General features: G+C 29.3%; 1 protein-coding gene across 6 annotated transcripts in view; it reads right to left on the bottom strand.

The window, feature by feature from the left end:
* LOC105849952 (CAP-Gly domain-containing linker protein 1) overlaps nucleotides 1-23,638 on the bottom strand; it is a 129,499-nt gene that overhangs the window by 19,466 nt on the left and 86,395 nt on the right. For all 6 annotated transcript variants that reach the window (XM_065807049.1, XM_065807047.1, XM_065807048.1 and 3 more), the window contains 7 exons: nucleotides 11,054-11,382; nucleotides 10,254-10,548; nucleotides 9,026-9,160; nucleotides 7,682-7,748; nucleotides 7,309-7,382; nucleotides 6,891-6,926; nucleotides 6,716-6,795 (listed from right to left, as the gene is read on the bottom strand). In XM_065807049.1, the coding sequence (XP_065663121.1) occupies nucleotides 6,716-6,795; nucleotides 6,891-6,926; nucleotides 7,309-7,382; nucleotides 7,682-7,748; nucleotides 9,026-9,160; nucleotides 10,254-10,548; nucleotides 11,054-11,382 (1,016 nt within the window). The remainder of the gene's footprint in view (nucleotides 1-6,715; nucleotides 6,796-6,890; nucleotides 6,927-7,308; nucleotides 7,383-7,681; nucleotides 7,749-9,025; nucleotides 9,161-10,253; nucleotides 10,549-11,053; nucleotides 11,383-23,638) is intronic.

The following is a 23,638-nucleotide window of genomic DNA, read 5'->3' as shown; positions in this document are numbered from 1 at the left end:
GAGGGCGCTCCACCTGCTTCCAAGGAAGTTGTTATTTACCAAAGAGGTCATCCGCTTAAAACTATATCAAGTATATCTGCCAACTTAGATCGTATGGTTTATCCTCTATTTCTTTCAAGGGGTGATATTAGTTGGCATAATCAATTGATTCACAACACTGATTGTGCTACATTGGTTAGAAATCATGTTACAGTATCTCAGTATTACATCTATAGACTTTCAGTTAGCCAATTTTTTTCTTTGCTCTTTTATGACAAGAAACTGTTTCAGCAATATGCTGTTGATGTATATGCTAAAATTGAAATTCAGCACCTTACTTTCATCAGAAATAACCAAAACAAACTCAGAAGTAAGCAGTATGATGCCTTACACGAACATGTAAACAACCTTGAAAATGATCATAATGTTAGACCAGGACATGTTGTAGTTTTGCCATCAATTTACGTAGGAAGTCCTAGAGCTTTAAAAGGAAACTTTGAAGATGCTATGGCTATAATAAAAGGTAGACCAGATAAAACCAATAAAAGGTAGACCAGATAAGGTATAAGGTAAACCAGATCTTTTATTGCTTTCACTTGCAACCTAAATGAGATAAATAATGAGATAAAAAATGAGAGGCATGAGATAACTGAAAATTATTATCCAGGTCAGCCAGCAAATGATAGACCTGACTGTTACTTGAGTATTTAAACTCAAATTAAATAACCTTCTCCATGACATTTTTAAGCAGGGTGTATTAAGGAGTGTTGTTACACATGTTCAGGTTATTGAACTTTGAAAGCATGGTTTGCCACATGCTCATACTTTACTTCACTTTGCAAATGGTGATAAGTTTAAAACAGCACAGAATATCAATAATTTAATATCTGCAGAAATTCCAGATATGATTGTTAATCGTGAACTTTATGTTATTAAAACTTGCATGATTCACCGCCCATGTGGCATACTGAATCCAAATTCTTCCTGCATGAAAGATGGGGTGTGAAGCAAAAATTATCCTAAAGAATTTAATGCTAACACAGTAAAAGTTCATAATGGTTATCCACACTATAGACATTGTGATAATGGTTTGGTTATCAATGTAACAAGGCAACAATGTAGATAACTGCTGGGTGGTACTTTACAATCAATGGTTATTAAAGTAGTATCAAGCCCACATTAATGTTGAAGGTTGCATGTCTGTTAAGGCTGTTAAATACTTGTAGAAATACATATAGAAGGGTCGCCACTGTACCAATATTTTAATAAATGAACAAATTAATCATGATGAAGTAAACACTCTTTTAGATTGTAGTTATGTTAGTGCATCTTATTTAACAGCTCACATATAAGTGCTAAACAATTTGCAGATGCTTTGCAAAATTACAAGTTTACTCTTAGTTTGCCAACTAAGAGTAAACTTGTAGTTGACTAATTCAAATAATACTTATTAAGAGATTGGCTTTGTTTATTCATATTATTTTTTTCCCCTTATCTCCACAGTTGATTTTCAGAATAGATATAAGTTTTTACTTTAAAAAAAATATAAGTTTTTACTTTAAAAATCATGGGAACCTAATTTAAAAGAAAAAGCCTTAAAAAGTAAAGCATTGATATTGTTTTAATCTCAAGGAAATTAAAGTAAAAACCTATTCTTTTGAATGATACATTCAAAAGAATAGGTTTATACTTTACAGAGGTCTATTTCCACAAACAGCACATTCATAACATATTTCTTTACATTTTATTTTAGAGCAAACTCAACATGGTTTTGTAGGCTGTTTTTTCATTTCATACGGTGGTATTGAAGTCAAGTAGTGGAGGCAATTATTGGTGATTTGATTAACAATTTCATTTAAAAGTTCACCCAATAAATCCATAAAAACTAATTTTCTAAACTTAAGCAAGGAAATTGTCTTATTTACTCCATACTTGCTGCTTAAGCAGTAAGCATTAAACTCAAAAATATCAAAGAGATGAAGAGTTACTTTTTTATACCACCTAATTGTCTTTCTTAGGGCAATGATAATATGATACCATTTGATCCACGCTATTTACTTCTGACATACATTGATTGTAATCTTTAACAATGTTTGGGTTTCATTTTCTTCTCTCCTCTTCTGTTTGTCACTTCAATCATTTGCAATGAATGCAAGTTGAAAATCATTACCACATCTCTTTTGTCCTTCAATTTAGCAACCATTATACCCTCTCTGCTTCTGCTTATATCGTCTCCCTGTTGCAGTTTACCTTTTGTACATTCTTTTGGATTTAACTTTCGGTCAGTTCTTAACGTACCATATATGTATGTTTTTTGATTTATCATGTGTGTTGTTAATTCAAAGGAATTTTAGATGTTATTGGTGTACAGATAACCTTTTTCCAGAAATTTTTCCATTAAATCTAAAACAATAGCTATGATTTGACCCAACAAAGGTTATTCAAGAGTTGTCTCACCAGAGTAGATTTTTACTTTTTGTACAAATCTAAATCACATTTTGCAAAGCTCATAGAAGTTGATTTCATACTTATTTCTTTCATTTTTCACATAGTGCCTGAATATAAGACGCCCCAAAGAAGACTTCCCAAGGAAAGCATCATTGATTCATTAACTGAAATACTTTTATTAAGATAGTAGATGTTGTCCATTGTATTATTCAAGTGATCAAGAAGTCCAAAAATTTTACACTAGCGCCCACTACCTAAATCTTCATTGTCATTTAAATGCCAGAACAGTAACATTAGTTTGAATTTATTTTGTGGCATTATTATTATGAAATAAGGGAAATCTATTAAGACTGTTCTTAAATCAGTAGTGTTCAAAGAATGGCAGTTTGTCACATCCCATATGAAGAAGAACTCTAAGGAACTGTTGCATATTTTCTGAATTTATTGGTTTTCAATCTTTAAAATGTGAGCTTATTCAGAGCAGATGCTGCTTATTGATTTCTTGCATTGCATAGCAATTAGTTTCAACTACCAAGCTCTTCTGTAACAAATAGTCTAAAGAAATCCAATGGTTTTTTGCTCTCCAAAAAATTTGAAGTGCACACTAAAATGTTTTTTAATATTTTAATAAACATTTTAGTATGCACTTTTCATTTTTTTCACATTGTTAAAAACTTTTTTTATACATTACTAGGGTTTGCAAAAACCCAGAAAATTCCCAGGATTCGGGATTGTATAATTAGTTCCCAGAATTTCCCGGAAATCCCAGTATTATTTTATACTTTAAAACTAATTTAAATTTTTGAGTAAAATTTGTAGTAAAATGACCAAAACTTGTACATAAAGTTATTTATTTTGTCTTTAGAAAAAATTATCTTAGGGCAACTATTTGTATTATTCGTTTAAATTAACCATTAATAATTAACGATTGTACCATTAACAATTCTCTTTCAACAGTTATTTGTAACACTCTCTTTGACAATCAATAATAATTGCAAAACTATTCCCTTCGAGATAAATTCCGCACGAGGAAAAATGTTTCACTCTTTATTGAAAATAAATTGCTCAAAATGCAATTAGAACCATATCATAGTGAAATAATTATATTTTCACCATGAGAAGGATCTAACTGCTCTTATTTAGAAATATTGAACGCTATTTGAACGTTTTGTGATTGGAGTAGTTAACTAGTTTAAAATTTTGTAACTTTGGGAATAATTTTGCAATTATTATTGATTGTCAAAGAGAGTTACAAATAACTGTTGAAAGAGAATTGTTAATGGTGCAATCGTTAATTATTAATGGTTAATCGAAACGAATATTACAAATAATTGTCCTAAGATAATTTTTTCTAAAGACAAAAAAATAACTTTATGTACAAGTTTTGGTCATTTTACTACAAATTTTACTAAAAAATCTAAATTAGTTTTAAAGTATAAAATAAAACTGGGATTTCAGGGAAATTCTGGGAACTAATTATACAATCCCGAATCCTGGGAATTTTCTATTAAATTTTACACAGAGTTTATTTTTTACACAGTATATTATTTGCTTGAAAAGGCTCAAACTATCTAAACTATTTTCATTTAAGCGACTTCTTATTTTATTGGAAACCCAAATTCCAAAAAAGAAATTGAGAACTTAGTTCCACAGCTAATATTTTGTCTTTTTTTTTATAACATTGTTTACTATTTCCTAATAAACGCATCAGTAATGGTCACAATATATAAGATTGATTAAACTTACTTTAAATTTATAAACAAATAATGAAAACATTGCATTGCATTGGTACTAAATTTTATAACTATGTTGTTATTTGGCGCAATTTAAATACAGATATTAATTGGACAATGCAGGTACTGTAATTTTATAATTTCTCAATCCCAGGATATTTTAAAATAATCTGGCCAATTCAGGGTTATAAAATTAGACCGGATCCCAGGATCTGGGATTGCAAATCCTATACATTACTAACAAATTTTTTACGCATTAATAACAATGTAGTTATGAAATATATTTTAGATTCTAAAAAACACAACAGTTAAGAAAACAAAATAAAAATTACTATTTTTACTCATCATTTACGTGCATGTGAATTTATTTTACGTGTATGTGAATAGCACTATTCTTAATGCATCAAATAAGCTATATTCAATAGTCATCGCAATGAGTTATACTCAAAAATGCGATTATACTTGTACTTCAGCACTGGGCAAAAAAACTTCTTCTCTAGTGCCAGTCTAGTTCTCTAGTAAGAGTATACTCGTAGTGCTTACTTTTGTCAGTTATGTTCAGCATAAAAAATATCATAAAATTATATTCGATTAAAAATATTATAATTATTGAAATGTTGATATATAGCCTTAACAATGGGAATGAAACCAGCCTCGGTAAAAATAAATCATTGCAGACTTTAAAGCTTGGCACAGAAATCAAGCTTAGTTTAAAATAGATTGGCAGCAAACGTGTTAAAGACACGCCTTTATCAAAATATTATTTTGATAAAGGCGTATATATAAAAATTTTATTTTGATAAAGACAGAGAACACAACAATTAAACTGATTAAATACAACAAATCATGTTTTTTTCAAAAAAATATAAATAAATTATTGTGTCTGAATCGAGCAAAAGTCCTTGACTCTTTTATGAAATTTGCAAAATTTATTACATTTTCTAACTTTTTGATATAATAACAAAATTTTCTGAATTTTTAAAGTTGATGGCCACTCAGAAAATGCAATATATATATATATATATATATATATATATATATATATATATATATATATATATATATATATATATATATATATATATATATATATATATATATATATATATATATATATATATATATATATTGCATATATATATATATATATATATATATATATATATATATATAAAGAATCAAAACAATAAAATTATTTTGATGAACCCAACTGCCATTTTAGCTTGCAATTGCAAACTAAACGAAACCTGCCCTATGAACTTTATAAGTGCATTGTATTATTCCCAAACACACATGACTAAACATATATAGGTTTAACAGAGAGCATGTGGAAAATTAGATGGGCAAGCCACAAGATATTGTTCAAAAACAAACAACTTAAAAATTCAACTGCACTTTCAAAATACCTATGGGGTATAAAGAACAAGTTAATAACAACACCCAATTTAACATGGTCTATCATAAAAAGCACCCTTCCTACAACAACATAACTAAAAGATGCCTATTATGCTTATACAAGCAACTAACAATTTTTTTGTATCAAAATCCTAAAGAATTATTAAATAAAAAAGGCGAAGTAATATTCAAGTGTCCATGAGAACAAATCTTTGCTGGACAACCACAAACCAATTAGATTTTACTAACGCATTTTTTTCTTGTTCAGAATTATTTTTCCACAAGAAAAATCAGATTTTTTACCTGATTGCATACAATATGAAACTTATAGTTGTAAAAAATATGTTATTTTATTTATAAATATATATATATTTATATATATATATATATATATATATATATATATATATATATATATATATATATATATATATATGCACAAAAAGTTCCAACCACACAATATTTATAGTGAAAAACTGTTTTTGTACTGTATTGTGTACGCTATAAAGTTAGCAAAAAAATGTATACCAATATACTTTATACATATATAAATATATATATATATATATATATATATTTATGTATATATATAATACTATATTATATATATATATACTTATATTGTGCTATATTATATATATATATATATATATATATATATATATATATATATATATATATATATATATATATATATATATATATATATACATATATATATATATATAAATATATATATATATATATATATATATATATATATATATATATATATATAATATATATATATATATATATATATATATATAGCTACTACAGTGTATATAGGTATATATTTTTTTGATAACTTTATTCCATACAGCTTTGTCAGAAAAAGGATAAATCAAAAAATAATGAAAAAATAAATTGCTGTCCCAACCTAAACCCATGTTCTTCCGATTTAGTAAATCAATGTAGGTGCTGAGGCTCTGACTATTTCAGTATGATGTCAATATATATATACATATATATATATATATATATATATATATATATATATATATATATATATATATATATATATATATATATATATATATATATATATATATATATATATATACCTGCATGTTATTACAAATTTACAAAATAAAGTAAAATAGCATAGTAATAATAATTACATAGTATCATTGAGGTCATTATGAATATCATCGCCATATGTTAATACTTTAATTTTTTCATCCAGCTCTTTATTTTTTTTCTGAAAATTTTGAAAAAATTATTAGAAAAAATTATTATTAATGGTTTTTTTTTGACTAATTGAAAATCTTAAAGAAAACTAATATAACTAAAAACCTGTAAGTCCACAATAATTGAATTTAAAAATTCTACCTAAAATAAAATAAAAAAGTAAACAGAATAATAAATATAATAGAAAAATAAAATTTATGGCATAATTTGCTTATACGTTTTCATATTTATTTTGATGTAAAACTATTAATTTCATCTAGAGCAATATTTTATTTATTTAATTATTATTATAAAATAGAGTAAAGAAGGTAAATTAAAATTAAAAATATAATAGAATTGAGGAAAAAAGGAAATTATATACATATATACATATATATATATATATATATATATATATATATATATATATATATATATATATATATATATATGTATATATATATATATATATATATATATATATATATATATATATATATATATATATATATATATATATATATATATATATATATATATATACCTCAGCATCTTTCTCATTTTTTGCTTTTGTAACTTTATTAAGAAGTTCTTTTAGTTCTTCTACATGTGATGAATCTATAACATAAAATAAATATCATCTTCATCATCATCATCATCATCATCATCATCATCATCATCATCATCATCATCATCATCATCATCATCATCATCATCATCATCATCATCATCATCATCATCATCATCATCATCATCATCATCATCATCATCATCATCATCATCATCATCATCATCATCATCATCATCATCATCATCATCATCATCATCATCATCATCATCATCATCATCATCATCATCATCATCATCATCATCATCATTACCATCATTGTCAATTTATTTTTTATTTATTAATTTACCTGATTTTGCATTATTATTTTTCAACTTGGCAGTCAATGAAGTGTTTGCTACTTCTAGCATTTCGAGCTATTAATAAATTTGATGTCTTTTTAAAACTTTCTATAACACAGTTTCTGTAATAAAGCATTACAAAAATACTTCAATACTTAATGACGTATCCAGCAATTATTTGGGACACCAGTATAAAAAGAAGAACTGTTTCAAAAAAAAAAGCTTATTTTCAAAACGATCGATTTGGTTGATAAACATGAAAAAAAGTGTGACAAAGGATTGATGTGGAAAAAGGGTGTGACAAAGTATTGATGTGGAAAAAGGGTGTGACAAAGCATTGATGTGGAAAAAGGTGTAACAAAGCATTGGTGTGATAAAAAAAGGGTGTGACAAAGCATTGATGTGTGAGGAAAAAAACTAGATGAATAAAAGTTTTAAGAGTATGAAAGGACAGGTAAAGTAAAGTCATAAATAAGCCAAGCAAAAGTTTTAGTTTATAAAACTAAAGCTGTTTAAGCAACAAAACTTTGATCCATATGAAATTAATTCAGGTTTTTTGTTTAGTAAATTTTCTTGATCCATATGAGTAATAATTTCAACTTTTTTTCAAGTTTATGAAGAAAACCAGTGTGATTAGATCTAAAACCAGTGTGATTAGATCTAAAACCTTTGACATGTCATGAGCAATAGTCCTTGCCTTGTCACCTCCATTTAATATTAAACCTCCAATTAATCTGTTAAAACAGTTAACGAGTCAGCATTAGAAGAGAATCAGAATCTGAATTGATTGTCATAGAGTAAGTTGTAAGATTAAGACTTTGCTAGATAGAAGATTGGACAAGAGTTAGAAGATCAGAGTGTTTTCCAGAGTTTTTAAAAATGGCAACCGCAAATGCCATTTTACAGCACACAGAAAAACAAGATTCAGTTAAGCACTTTTTTAAGACATATAAACCCTTTATTTGAAAGTCACTTTTTCTTCATTATTCAGCGTAAAAACCTTAAATAAGCATTACAAAAGCAAAAGCTCAATGCATCAAACTCTTATGTTCAATGTCTAATTACAACATAAGATAATTTCTCTTACAGTTATTCAAAGCCAATATTTAAATTTTTTGTTGAAAATTTATATTCTCAAAGAACAAAAATAGCATTAATTTGTCTACAGTTATCTTATGTATCAAATGTAAAAGTTTTATTCATGCTTACATAAAAAAGAGAACTTATATAGCAATGATATATTTAAACTGCAGAGAGTTAAAGTTTGAATCGATTATTTTAGGCAATGCCCAAACTGGTGTCAAAATCAGCTCAAATACGCCACTAATAATGTACCTTAAATATATTCTCACTTGTTTACGAAGAGTTTCTATCTCATTTTCTTCAACAAGCTTATTTTTGTGAACTACATTTTGTCCTCTTTCAAGATTTAACTGATCATGTAGAACTTCAAGCTCTTTTTTGTAGTTTGCTTCTTGTTCACATTTCTAATTTTGAATTATCAAAAGTATACATGAATGTTAAAAGCATAAATATATTTAAGATTTTTTTTGTAGCATTTTTTATAATAACTTTTATAACTTTTTATTTAAAAATAATAAAATGTTAGTGACATTTAAAAAATACAAAAAAAAACCTTCAAAAATATAAAAGGAAATCCATATTAAAATATACACTTAAACAAAAACAATTACTTCCTTTTTGAGAAAAATCTCTTAAAAAATCTTTTATAGATAACATTAAAACTGGATCAATAAAAATCTTTTATAGATAACATTAAAACTGGATCAAATTCAAAACAAAATTATTAAAAAAATACAAGGTTTGCAAAAAACAATAAATCAAAAAAGATCAATAAACAATAAACCACTACTCATTAAACCAATAAATCACTACTAAAAAACTAGATCAGACTTATTACTAACCAACCACACTAGATCAGTACTAGTGAACCACACTCAGCACTAACCAACTACACTAGACCAGTACTAGTGAACCACACTCAGTACAAACCAACCACATTTAATCAATACAAATGAACCACACTCAGTACTAACCACACTAGATCAGTACAAGTGAACCACACTCAATACTAACCAACTACACTAGATCAGTACTAGTGAACCACACTCAGTACTAACCAACTACACTAGATCAGTACTAGTGTACTCAGTACTAACTAAACACACTAGCTCAGTAATAATAAGCAATACACACAAAGAAATCAATGTATACCCAAACTTTTTTTTTTTTTTCAATTACCAATTTGTAAATTAAATAATTAAATTATTACAAACTTTTAAATTTATTAATTAGTTACTTTACGGTCATAAATAAAAACTTTCAGAAGTTTAACAGAAACAACTTGAATACTGGTTACTACTGGTAAAGAAAATCTAAAATCATTATTATCATCTTTAAAATCTTACTATCTAAGCGATGTCATAAAAGTTTATCTTGTTAAAAGGTCATTTTAATCAATCACTAAATAACTGAATAATTACTAAAATAACTTATTAATGAAAAAAATGTAACAATTTGAAGAAATATAGAAAAAAAAAAACAAAGCAAAATAACAACCTGGTTAAATTCAGCTTGCAGTTTATCTTTTTTCATGACTATTTCATTAAGCTGTTTGTTTATATCTTCATAATCTTTTTCTGCTTTCTTTTGGTTGCTAAGTGCAACACTAATCTGTTCCTCATAATCTTTTTCTGCTTTCTTTTGGTTGCTAAGTGCAACACTAATCTGTTCCTCATAATCTTTTTCTGCTTTCTTTTGGTTGCTAAGTGCAACACTAATCTGTTCCTCATAATCTTTTTCTGCTTTCATTTGGTTGCTATGTGCAATACTTAACTGTTCTTTTAAAGAATACCTAAAAGTGAAATTTAAAAAATCATTTAAAATTGATTTTAAAAATTAAAGTAAGCAGAATATACTAGTAATGTAGATTAGATTAGATATGACATTATTAATGCAAATTTTAATATAATAACATTGATAATTATTAATTAATAAAATTATAAAGTAAATAATTACTATTCTCTTCCATTTTATTTGACATAAAATTTCTGATTTTCTTAGATTATTTTTATTTCCCCAATTAATTTGATCTAACCATTTCAAGCTTAATTTCTTTTAAACATCAGTTCTTCTAAGACTTATTTTAAACTAATTTATATATAACATGAAAAGAAAATTAAAACGAAAAAAAAATTGCTTCCAGTAACTACAACCAAAACCAGTACTTTCATCAGCTGAATAAATGGGGGTGGGTAGTGGTGTGAAGTTTGTTCATTTTTTAGTTTTTTTCCAAGCCCCTCCCCCCCTTTCTTTTGATTCCTCTCATTTATTAAATTTTTAAAATAATAAAAACTCACAGCTGAGATTCAAGTAAAGATGCTGAAGTAGAATTATCTTTAATTTGTTTACGAAGAAACTCGGCCTCTTCTTCCATTTTTTTTAATGCAAGATTTGACTTCTCTACTTTATTATGCAATTCTTCATTAACTTCCAAAAGAGCATCATGTTTTTTTAAAGATTCTTTAATTTGTAAATCATGCTGTAATTTTATCTCACTAAGCTGATGCATATTGTCCTCATGCAATGTCTGGATAGCATTTTGTTGTAAAATCTTGATATCAGAATTTAGCTTTTGGATTTCATTCTCTTTCAACAACAACAACTTCTTGGAATTTTCCAATTCAATCTTGTAATTATAACATAATCATTAATCAAAAAATATCAGAAAATTATAATAAACTCAAAATATATATATAAAAAATAAATATACATATATGTATATATATATATATATATATATATATATATATATATATATATATATATATATATATATATATATATATATACAAACAAAAAAATTATAACATAAACATTAAATAAAAAAGTATTAAAAAATTATAACATAAAAATTAAATAAAAAATATTAGGAAATTATAATAAATTTAATATATATATATATATATATATATATATATATATATATGTATATATATATAGATCTATAGTTTGTTGTCTTTGGGAAGAGAACAAACTATAGATCTTAATAAAATGTTTTTATTTTTTTTACTGTAAATCATGTGCGGAGTGTTGCTACATCGACTATCTTATAGCCTGACTCGCATGGGAGTGCTGCTACATCGACTGACAAATAGCCTGACTCGCAAGGGAGTGCTGCTACATCGACTGACAAATAGCCTGACCCGCAAGGGAGTGCTGCTACATCTACTATCTTTTAGACTGACCCGCAAGGGAGTGTTGCTACATCGACTGAGTTTTTGGTTGGGGCAGGCAGTCTATCAATTAATAAAAAAAAATTCCGGTCTCGCATTTTAATTTTTACTTTTTGTCAACAAAATATGGAAAAAACTTTCCGACAACATCTAAGGGTTGTATGTATATATATATATATATATATATATATATATATATATATATATATATATATATGTATATATATATATATATATATAAACAAAATACATATGTATGTTAAATAATAATAATAATAATAATAATAATAATAATAAATGATAAATTGTAAGTAAAAAAATATTTAAAAAATTTATATCTATGTATATATATATATATATATATATATATATATATATATATATATATATATATATATATATATATATATATATATACATATATATATATATATATATATATATATATATATATATATATATATATATATATATATATATATATATATATATATATATACACAATACATACAAGAATAATATGTATGTATGTAAATTCTTAAAACAATACTTGATAAGATATCTAAAAAAAACTTTTATGAATTTTAACAGACAACTTCACCATATTATTTTGATTAAAAATCAAAATAATATGCTGAATTTTACAATGAAACTTTTAAATCAGAAGAAACAAATATTAGAAAAGTACTCTCATGGCACTACATCCTCTAAGTGGAAACACTAACAGACTTTTTGTCTTGATAATTATACAAAATCAATGGTGAAACAGACTCAGATCAGGTTAACAGATAAACAGAGTCAGATCAGGTTATCCTGCTACTGGTAACATGTAACCCAGTACAATCTGCTTCATGCCCTGCTGCCTTGTAGGATACTCCTTTTTAGGCAAAGGCTAGGAGATGCCAACTCTGACTTGAAACACCCCCTGCCTTGGGGCTCTCGGTTGAGTAAAGGCTAGAGATGGTGTCTCGATAAAAATACTCATCTTAGGCAGATGTTAAATGCACCCAGCTACTGTCTTGAAGAAGGCAAAGACTTAAGGGGTAAACAGATTTTATCTGATGACCAGCCTCGCACTCCTTCTTCATCTATTAGGCTGGCGCAGATGTATTTTTAATACATTGTTTCCAGTTTAGGATGTTGAATGCTGGATCTTCTTGACTCAATGCATGGGTTTGCTTGTGTCTCCGTTTTTATGACTAGGCAACTCATTCTATTATCTCCTAATGTACAGGTACAGCTCTAAAACTCAGTTTTATGTTCTGAGGCCGGCTGGTAGTCAGGTTTCCCAAACTCTGTGGTAGCTCTCAGAGAGGCTGATTCCATCAACAGCTGAAAAATATCAAAGTATTAACAGTGCCATGTTGCGCATGGATGGTGTCCCTGTTTGTACTTTTGGAGTGTATTGCGGAGGCCACATTTGGAGCCCTTTGTTACAGCTCAGGGTTTATTAGTAGTAATGAGGCAATTGCTTGGGCTATTAAACATTGTTCTGAGTACTATCTATGCTTTGAGTCAAGTTCTTCAATCTAATTTGAAAATGAATTAAGTACCAAAAACTATAAAACACAAAAAACCATAATCATCACCAAGTTCTCTAAACCTATCATTCACTAATATTTATGACCTTCAAAGTAACTTTTCTTCTGTTGAGTCTTATCTCTTGTAAAGTTCACCAGACCTACTTGCTCTTTGTGAGACTAATTTGAGTTCAACTGTCTCATCTTGTGATCTTAGTGTTGATGGTTATCATCTTTTAATTCGTAAAGACTCCAATAGTCACATGCTTGGCCTGGGCATTTACATTCGTAAGAATTCACCCATTTGTTGTGAAACTAGGTTTGAATCCATAGACTATTCTTTCATGTGCTTTGGTTTAGCACCACTTCACTCTATTGCCTTTCTATTTGTTCTATATCGCTCTCCTTCATCTCAAGACTGCACTCTTCTTGATATTTTTTCTGATCGTACTGACCAAGTCCTCTCTCTTTATCCATCAGCTAATATAGTTGTTGTCGGTGACTTCAATGCTCACCACTCAATGGCTTGGCTCTAGTGTCTGCAGGCATTAAAGCCCACAACTTTTGCCTTTCTCAATCCCTAACTCAAATAGTCAACTTTCCAACTCGCTTTTCTGACAACCCGAATCATTTACCTTCTCTACTCGACTTATGTCTTGTTTCTGATCCTAGTCGGTGCTCAGTTTCTCAACATTTACCCTTAGGTGCTTCTGATCACAGTTTGATCTCTCTAAAACAAATGTCTCATTCTTCTTCATCACCTGAATCACCCTATTATTGAACCTCTAACAACTACAGTAAAGCTGACTGGGATTCTTTCCGTGATTTTCTTCATGATGGCCCTTGGGTAGAAATCTTTTGTCTTCCTGTCGACAAATGTACTTCTTACATAACTTCGTGGATTCATGCTGGCATTGAATCTTTTGTTCCCTCTCGACGATTCCGGGTCAAGCCTCACTCTACTCCATGGTTTTCCTCAAACTGTGCTGCTGCAATTGCCAATCGAAACCATTACTTCCATATTTATCAGCAAAACAATTCTACAGAAAACAGACGTCTGTTTATTACTACTAGAAACGGTTGTAAAAAGGTTTTGTCTAACGCCAAACCTTGCTATTCACAGGTAATGAAATCTTGCATTTAATTTCAAAAATTAGGCTCTCGTGACTTCTGGAGCATCTTTAATAATATCAATAATAAGGGCAAATCTTTAATTCCACCTTTCTTGTATGGTTCAGACTTTGCCACTAGTTGCTTTCTACCTGATATTGCCAACAAACAGGTTGATCCATTGCTTGACATTCTTATCACTCCAGCTTCTGTATCTAAAGTGATTTCCTGCCTAGACTCATTTATAGCTTGTGGCCCGGACAACATACCTGTTATTGTCTTGCAGAAGTGTGTAACATACCTGTTATTGTCTTGCAGAAATTCAACAAGTGCTTATCAGAGTCTTGTTTTCCAGCCTGCTGGAAAGCGGAATCTGTTATCCCTATTTTCTAAAATGCTGGAGAGCGATCTGATTCGTCTAACTACCGTCCCATTAGTCTTCTTCCTATCATAAGCAAGATTTTTGAATCTTTAATTAACAAACACTTAATCTCTCTTCTTGAATCTAATAACTTACTATCTGACCATCAATATGGATTTCGATCTTCTCATTCTACAGCTGATTTGCTAACAGTAATAACAGATTTTATCGTGTATTAGATAAAGGTGGAGAGGTTCAGGCTGTCGCTCTTGACTTTTCAAACGCTTTTTATGAAGTTTGGCATTCTCCATAACCTTTCTTCTTATGGTGTATCTGGCAACATCTTTAAGATTATTGAATCCTTCTTTTCCAATCCTAGTATAAAAGTTGTCCTTGATGGACAGCACTCTTCTTCTTATTCTATAACTTTAGGGGTTCTTCAAGGTTCTATCCTTGGCCCTATACTCTTTTTAATTTACATTAACGATCTTCCAGATATTCTCACATCTAAGGTGGCATTGTTTGCTGATGATACTACCATTAATTCTTGTCGTGATAAGAAGCCAACAATCTCTGATTGCTTGGAGGGGGCATTTGAGCTTGAAAAGGATCGCACTTCTGCTACAGCATGGGGCTCACAGTGGCTAGTGAAAAATTTAGTTCAAATATGAACTAAATTTTTCAAAATAAAATTTAGTTCATATTTGAAAAAAATAATAAAAATGATTTTTTAAATAAGAACTTAGATTTTATTTGTAACTTTTATTATAGCTAGAAAAAAACAAACTGTTTGTATGATTTTTAACGCGTTAATAAAATAACTTTAATTACAATGCGGTACTTGAAAAGACGTTAGTGACGCAATATAACTTCTAACAATGCAAAATATATTTACTGAGTTGAGTAACTTAGAAATGCGTTACGCGTTTTCGCTACGCAGCGAAATCTCGTAACAAGGCCTGATATATATATACATAACTTGAGTTGATCAAATTTTGGGTTTCTTTTGTTGTTATTTTATCCCATGCCCTCATTATAGCTTATTTCAAGTTGTCTTTGTGTCTAAATGCTTATTTGCCAATTTTTCTGTCCAAAAAATACCACCAATTTTCTATTGGATTCAAGTACGGACTTTGAGATGGGCATTCCAAAACACTGATATTATTTGTATCAAAGCATAATTTTATTTTCTCAATTGTTAAGAAGCATAATCTGATTGGAACTGTTGCTAGTGCGGCTGGTAGAGGATGAAAATGCAGGACCACTAGTGCAATTGATCGAAACATCATTTATGTCATCAATAATGTGAAGAAAAATAGATTTGTTTTGGCAGCTAAGTTAGTTTTAAAAATTCAAGAAAATCATAACATCACAGTGACTCCTCAAACAATCAGAAATTGCATAAGAGAACAAGGATATAGAGGTAGAGTGGTTCAAAATAAACCTTTTTTAATTTCTAAACAAATGAAACGCCGATTGGAATTTGCATCGAAGTACTTAAAAATGCTGATATCACATATGAAAAAAATTTTGTGGTCAGATGAGTCAAAATACAATCTTGTTTCATCGGATGGAGTCCAAAAAGTGAGGCAAAAAAAAGGAGAAGCATATAAATTGAGTTGTTTGCGAGGTAGTGTAATGCATGAAGGAGGAAATGTGATGGTTTGGGGTAGTATGAGTTGAAAAGAAGTAGGGAAATTAACATGTATTGATGACAAAATTGATGCTTCAACATATTGTGAAATTCTCAAAGCTAACTTACAACGTACTTAAAAACTGAGAATGGGAAGCAATTTCATACTCTAGCAGAATAAAAATCCAAAACATACCGCTAAGAAAACAAAGGTTTTACTTTGACATAAATAGCATCAATGTTTTGCAATATGCACTTTGCAATAATGCACTTTGACATAAATAGCATCAATGTTTTGCAACAGCCGTCTCTAAGGCCGGACTTGAACCCAATAGAAAATTGGTGGTATTTTACAACAGAAGAGACCCAAAATTGATCAACTCAATGCCAAATCAGCTAGATGAGGGCATCAAGGCTAAAGGAGGCCCCACTCGGTACTGATTTCCATGGAATTTGATCATTTTGACATTATTTTTGAACTGTAGGATTATTTTTTTTGCAGTCAATTTTATGCATCATTAGATCAATTGTGTAAAATTCAATAGGTTTGAAAAGCAATTAATTGACCAATACACAAATGAATTCTTAAAACAATTCCTGATAAGATATCTAAAAAAAACTTTTAAATAATTTAGCGGACAACTCATTTTTTGATGCTATCTTTAAGATTATGATTTTTTTTTAAGTGTACAATTATTTTTTTTTTTGCATGCTGTATACATATATATATATATATATATATATATATATATATATATATATATTTATATATATATATATATTTATATATATATATATATATATATATATATATATATATATATATATATATATATATATATATATATATATATATATATATACTTATTAAAACTAATGAGGCAATTGCTTTTATTAATAGTAATGAGGTAATTTTATTAATAGTAAATGCGTTTATTAATAGTAATGAGGCAATTACTTGGGCTATTAAACAGTGTACTAAGAACTATCTATGCTTTGAGTCAATTTCTTTAACAAATTTAATAATGAAAAAAGTACCAAAAACTATAAAACACAAAAAAACCATCATCATCACTAAGTTCTCTAAACCTATCATTAACTAATATTTATGACCTTCAAAGTAACTTTTCTTCTGTTGAGTCTTATCTCTTGTAAAATTCACCAAACCTACTTGCTCTTTGTGAGACTAATTTGAGTTCAGCCATCTCATCTTGTGATCTTAGTGTTAGTGGTTACCTTCCTTTAATTTGTAAAGACTCTATTAGTCACATGGTTGGCCTGGGGATTTACATTTGCAAGAATTCACCAATTTGTCGGGAAACTAGGTTTGAATCCACAGACTATCCTTTTAGGTGTTTTCATTTAGCACAACTTCACTCTATCGCCTTTCTCTTTGTTCTATATTGCTCTCCTTTACCTTAAGACTGCACTCTTTTTGATGTTATTTCTGATTATATTGACCGAGCCCTTTCTCTTTATCCATCAGCCAATATTGTTGTTGTTGGTGACTTAAATGCTCACCACACTGAATGGCTTGGCTCTAGTGTCAGTGACTCTGCAGGCATTAAAGCCCACAACTTTTGCCTTTCTCAATCCCTAACTTATGTAGTCAACTTTCCAATTCGCTTTCCAGACAACCCGAATCATTTACCTTCTCTACTCAACTTATGTCTTGTTTCTGATCCTAGTCAGTGCTCTACACATTCACCCTTAGGTGCTTCTGATCACAGTTTGATCTCTCTAAAACAATTATCTCATTCTCCTTCAACATCTGAATCCCCCTACCATCATACCTCTTACAACTACCTTAAAGCTGACTGGGACTCTTTACATGATTTTCTTTCATTCCCTTGGGTAGAAATCTTTCGTCTTCCTGTTGACAAATGTGCTTCTTACATAACTTCATGGATTCAGGCTGGTATAGAATCTTTTATTACCTCTCAACGACATTTCTAAAGCATTTGATAAAGTTTGGCATGCTGGTCTTTTCCATAAGCTTTCTTCTTACAGTGTATCTGGCAACACCTTTAAGATTATTGAATCCTTTCTTTCCAATCATAGTATAAAAGTTGTGCTTGATGGACAGCACTCTTTTTCTTATTCTATAACTTTAGGGGTTCTTCAAGGTTCTATCCTTGGCCCTATACTCTTTTTAATTTACATTAACAATCTTCCAGATATTCTCACATCTAAGGTGGCATTATTTGCTGATGATACTACCATTAATTCTTGTTGTGATAAGAAGCAAACTCTCTCTAATTGCTTGGAGCATTTGAGCTTGAAAAGGATCTCACTTCTGCTACAGCATGGGGCTCACAGTGGCTAGTGAACTTTAATTCAGATAAAACTTTTTTTCAGGCAATCTTTATCGCAATAATTTAGATCTTCCCATATTTATGAAGGGTGATGTACTCAATGAGTCATCTGCTCTTCATCTTCTAGGATTAACTCTTAGTTCCGATCTTTTTTGGAAACCATATATCAAATCAGTTGCAAAATTAGCATCTGCTAAGGTTGCATCTCTTTATCGAGCTTAACACTTTCTTACTCCGGATTCTATTCTCTATCTCTATAAATCTCAAATCTGACCTTGTATGAAATACTGTTACCATATCCGGGACGAATCTTCTAATAATGCCCTTTCTCTTTTAGACAAGGTGCAAAAACACATTGTAAACACAGTTGGACCTGCTCTTGCAGCCAACCTTTAAACATTATCACATTGTTGTAATGTTGCTTCACTTTCTCTTTTCTACAAATACTATAATGGGCACTGCTCTAAAGAGCGAGCATCTTTTGTGCCATCTACTAAAATTCATTCTCATGTCACTTATTCAACTAAGTCTCATCCTTTTTCTGTTACTGTTCCTATGTGCTCCAAAAACTCTTACTCCTCAAGTTTTTTTTCTTGAACAGTTCTTTGGAACTCGCTTCCTTTATCTTGCTTTCCTGATTTAAATAATTTTCAATCCTTTAAATTGTCTGTCAATCATTATCTTGCTCTACGATCTTCATCTTTTCTCTTCAAGTAACTTCCAACTCTAATTAATGGTTGCTTGCAGCCTTGTTGGAAGCAAAGATGTTTTAAAAAAAAAAAAAAGAATATATATTTGTATAATTTTAATGTAACAAGTATATATTGTCCTTAAATGAATACGTCTATGCATGCGCATACTTTTATGTATTTATTATTATATATATACTATTTATTGTTATATTTATTTGTGCATATGTAGAAGCATGTTTAGCTTGTTTGGATGAGGTGTTTACCTTGTACATAGGATGTCCGTAGTTTGAATCCCACTATAATCCATATTTTTTATTTATTTTTCTTTTAAATAACGCTAGTCATATATTTGCTTTGTTTCTATTTATCTTTTTCTTTTTGTATATAAAAAATCTTTTAGTTGTATGTTTTTGAATGATACACATCTCTTCAGATTTAGATTTCTTATACCATTTAAGCCTTTCAGTGTATTTTATGAGTATGGCGCACACACATATATACATAACTTTTAAACTTTAATTAGGTCATGCCATTGATACATTTTTTACATAGCCTTAATTGTTTCATATTACCTTTATATTCCTGTATATTTTTTATCCCTTATCTTTTAGCGCTTTGTAATTTTGAATACCTGCTGCTTTTTAACACTCGGTTCTGTGCGCCTATTCCTCTCTGCTCCCTCTTTTTTGGTCTACTATGTTATTGGTGACAATTATTAATAATAATTATTATTAACCGCTATATAATTATTATCAATAATTATTAATAGTTATTATTAACAAGTGTTTACGCATATTTCACCAACAACATAGTAGACCAAAAAGTAGGGGCAGGTAGAAAAACGAAAAAAAGTTTGGGGAGCGGATGGGATTGAAATATAGACATTCCCTGTATGAAGTACAAGTCATGTCCATGGTTCAAGCATCCAAACGAGCTAAACATACTTCTACATTTGTGCAAATAATTATAGCTATACAATAAAAAAGTTACAAACAGATAGCAATTTATATTTTCGCTTTCCTCTTTAAAAATAACAAATAAAATATAGGAAAACCATTCTTTTTATGTCGATTTAAACCAATTTTTTTTTGCTTTACCTTATTGAATTTTGTTGCTGAAAATAACAACTACTCTAAAAAAAAGAAAATAAAAACAGTACACAAATTATTCAAATAATGAATTTTTTTTATTTTAATTTATTTTAATTTCTATTTTGGTGTCTTGCTTTCTTTGTTTTTGAAATTTAAGTTTTTTTCAGCAACGCCTTATATAATAAAACTGGCAAACAGCTGTGACCAGCTGTTTGCCAGTTTTATTATATTATATAATAAAACTGGCAAACAAAAGTAATAAAAAATTAGCCCGTATGAATTCTCACATACTCGTTACACATGAAACTATTAAGAATTACAGAGTCAGTCCCGATTTATCACCTGCTAAAAGAGAACTTGAGTTTTAACTGAGCAAAGACCACAACTTTTGTAATGATGCACTCTTTTATTGCGGCACCTGCAATGGAGCAATTATCAATATCAAGGGTGATATATACCTTACTCCTCGCTCTATGCCAACCAATTAGCTCTAGCATCAACACTAACTTATATTGCATCAACCAATCGTTGCTTATCAACCATATACATGACTAATATGCGCACAATCTGCGACAAAATAGAGATTTTTAATCAGTTTTTTACAGATTCCAACATTGACATTGCCTGTCTAATTGAAACTTGGCTAAACCCAAGTGATACGAAAACTATTCTTTCCCAAATCAAGAATATTTACATTTACATATATGTAAATATAATTATCAGTTCAGGGATTATATATAAGCACTGAACATCAGGATCGTATTGGTGGTGGTACTATTATATTCATAAACAAAAAATACTCAGATGAAATAGAACAAATAAAATTAATGACTAGCTATGTATTTAATTTGGTGTCAAAAAAAGAAATTGAACTAACAATTGGTTGTGTATACCCAAAATAACTCCCCTGAGGATACTCCTGCCAAGTAATATGTGCCTATATCCCAGTCTGGTCTCAAAGTGAGCAGCTTAATGCATCTTATCACTTTGCACAACTTATTGAATCAGTCATAACTTACTGTACAATGGGAAACAAACCACTTATAATTAATGCGAGGAATCTAAATGGCTGCTCTACTGATTTTATTTGTTGTTTTCACCAACTCATTTACCTACCTACATTATCCTACCCAAAAACCAGTTATTCATCATCATAAGTAAGCTCCTAAATGCTAAATAATCATTAAATAAATTTGACAGTTATTCATTCTTTAAAAAAAAATTAGTTCAATTTTATCGCAATTGTTTTTTTGGTTTACCTTCCTAAACATTTTTTTTTTCACTCAAAATTAAATTTTAAATAAATGGCTGCATCAAAAATTTGCACAAACTGTAAGTGAAACTTTTATTTTTATAACGCAAGTTAAATCGCAGCAATTTTTTAATAAACGATATATACAGTAATATAATTTTAATAAATGATGTTTGGAAAAATAATCTTTGCTTTCACAACAAAATTGTTAATAAAATAATAAACTTTTAATAAATAAAGTAAATAAACTTATGTAATTTTTTTATTTGTTACTCTCTAATTTTTTTTCAAATAAAAAATCATTTGTAGTTGCAAAGCTGCAATTAGAAATTTAAGAAATAATCATTTAAAAATTGTAATATTAAAAATGTAATATTAAATTTAATTATTTAATATTAAAAAAAAAAAGAAAAGAAAATAAACATTCCCTTATAGTAATAACAAAAAAGAAGTTAAATAATATTTAAATAATTTTGCGGTAATTAATACTATTGCAGTAATTTAAAAAAGTTAATGTCTTTAAAAAATAAAAAAATTAAGAGAACTTCATGACGTCAAATCCAAATTAGGCTATTGCATAAAGCATTTTTTATTTAAAACAAGCTTTCAGTGGTTCGTCTGATTATTGCATGCAAATGAATTACGGTTGAGGCATCTGATTACTCATCTTGATGGAGTTACCAGTGGTCCAAAATTCTTTTCTGGACCCATTGGAAGTTTACTGCTGACATGTGAAGAATTGCCTATTGTACCATTTGTGGCTATAAAGTTTGACAACTGTTCTCCTGTGGATTGTGGTGACTTGAGATCGGATCAAAAATATTTGTTCAACATGTGTAAAGCAGTAGAAGCTAGGCAATGTTTTGAAGATCTTGCGTTGCAAAAGCCCAGACCAGTGGTACATTCAAGATGGTTGATTACTGCTAACAGGCTGCTTCGGTTATATGTAGCGACAGTTATTCCTTCCGAGAATCTTGTGAAACTTGTCACGTATGTCATGACTGTGTATGCACCACTGTGGTTCCACATTAAAGTCAGGTCTGCGTGCACGGAAGGATCGCGACATATGTGGAGACTAATACAGTTTTCCAGATATATAAAACCGGAACTCAAAGCGATCGTTGATCCCGTAATTGCCAGAAACAGTTACTTTTGCCATTCTGAGAACATCTTGTTGGCAATGCTAGCTAATGAAAGAGACCACATCAGAGAGCTGGGCTGCAGACAGATACTTGCTGCATGGAAGGAGAACGCATCAGAAGCACTGCGACAATTTCGAGTTCCAAGTTTAAACTTCAATGCCAGAGATTACATTGACCTGGTAGACTGGAATAACGAAGACCACTGCAAACCTTCGATGACAAAACACCTGGCTGAAGCAGAGCTACAAGACTGCGTTAAGAACAGGAACAACCAGCTTGCTAGGAGCCTGCCACAATTTCCCTGCTACACCCAAGCCACCAAGCGACATATTCTTCTAGTGACTGAGGCATCAGCAGCAGTTTGCACTGAACGAGACGGATTTATCCGTTCTGGTATTGAATCCAGAAAGAAAATGAAAACATTAGACAACAAAGCACAATACAGACTTTAACTTTTTATTTGCATGTGTAGTGTGTACTTGTGTACAGTGTAGTACAAGTATTTTAAGTAACTAAATTAAACATTGCTTAGTTATATGTAAAATGTCAGAAAATTACATAAAATTGGTGATATTTCAAGAGTGTTGGTGCAC

The sequence above is a fragment of the Hydra vulgaris genome, chromosome 10 (genome assembly GCF_038396675.1).
Source record: "Hydra vulgaris chromosome 10, alternate assembly HydraT2T_AEP".
Classification (NCBI taxonomy): Eukaryota; Metazoa; Cnidaria; class Hydrozoa; order Anthoathecata; family Hydridae; genus Hydra; species Hydra vulgaris.
This window is presented reverse-complemented; position numbering and strand designations above follow the sequence as displayed.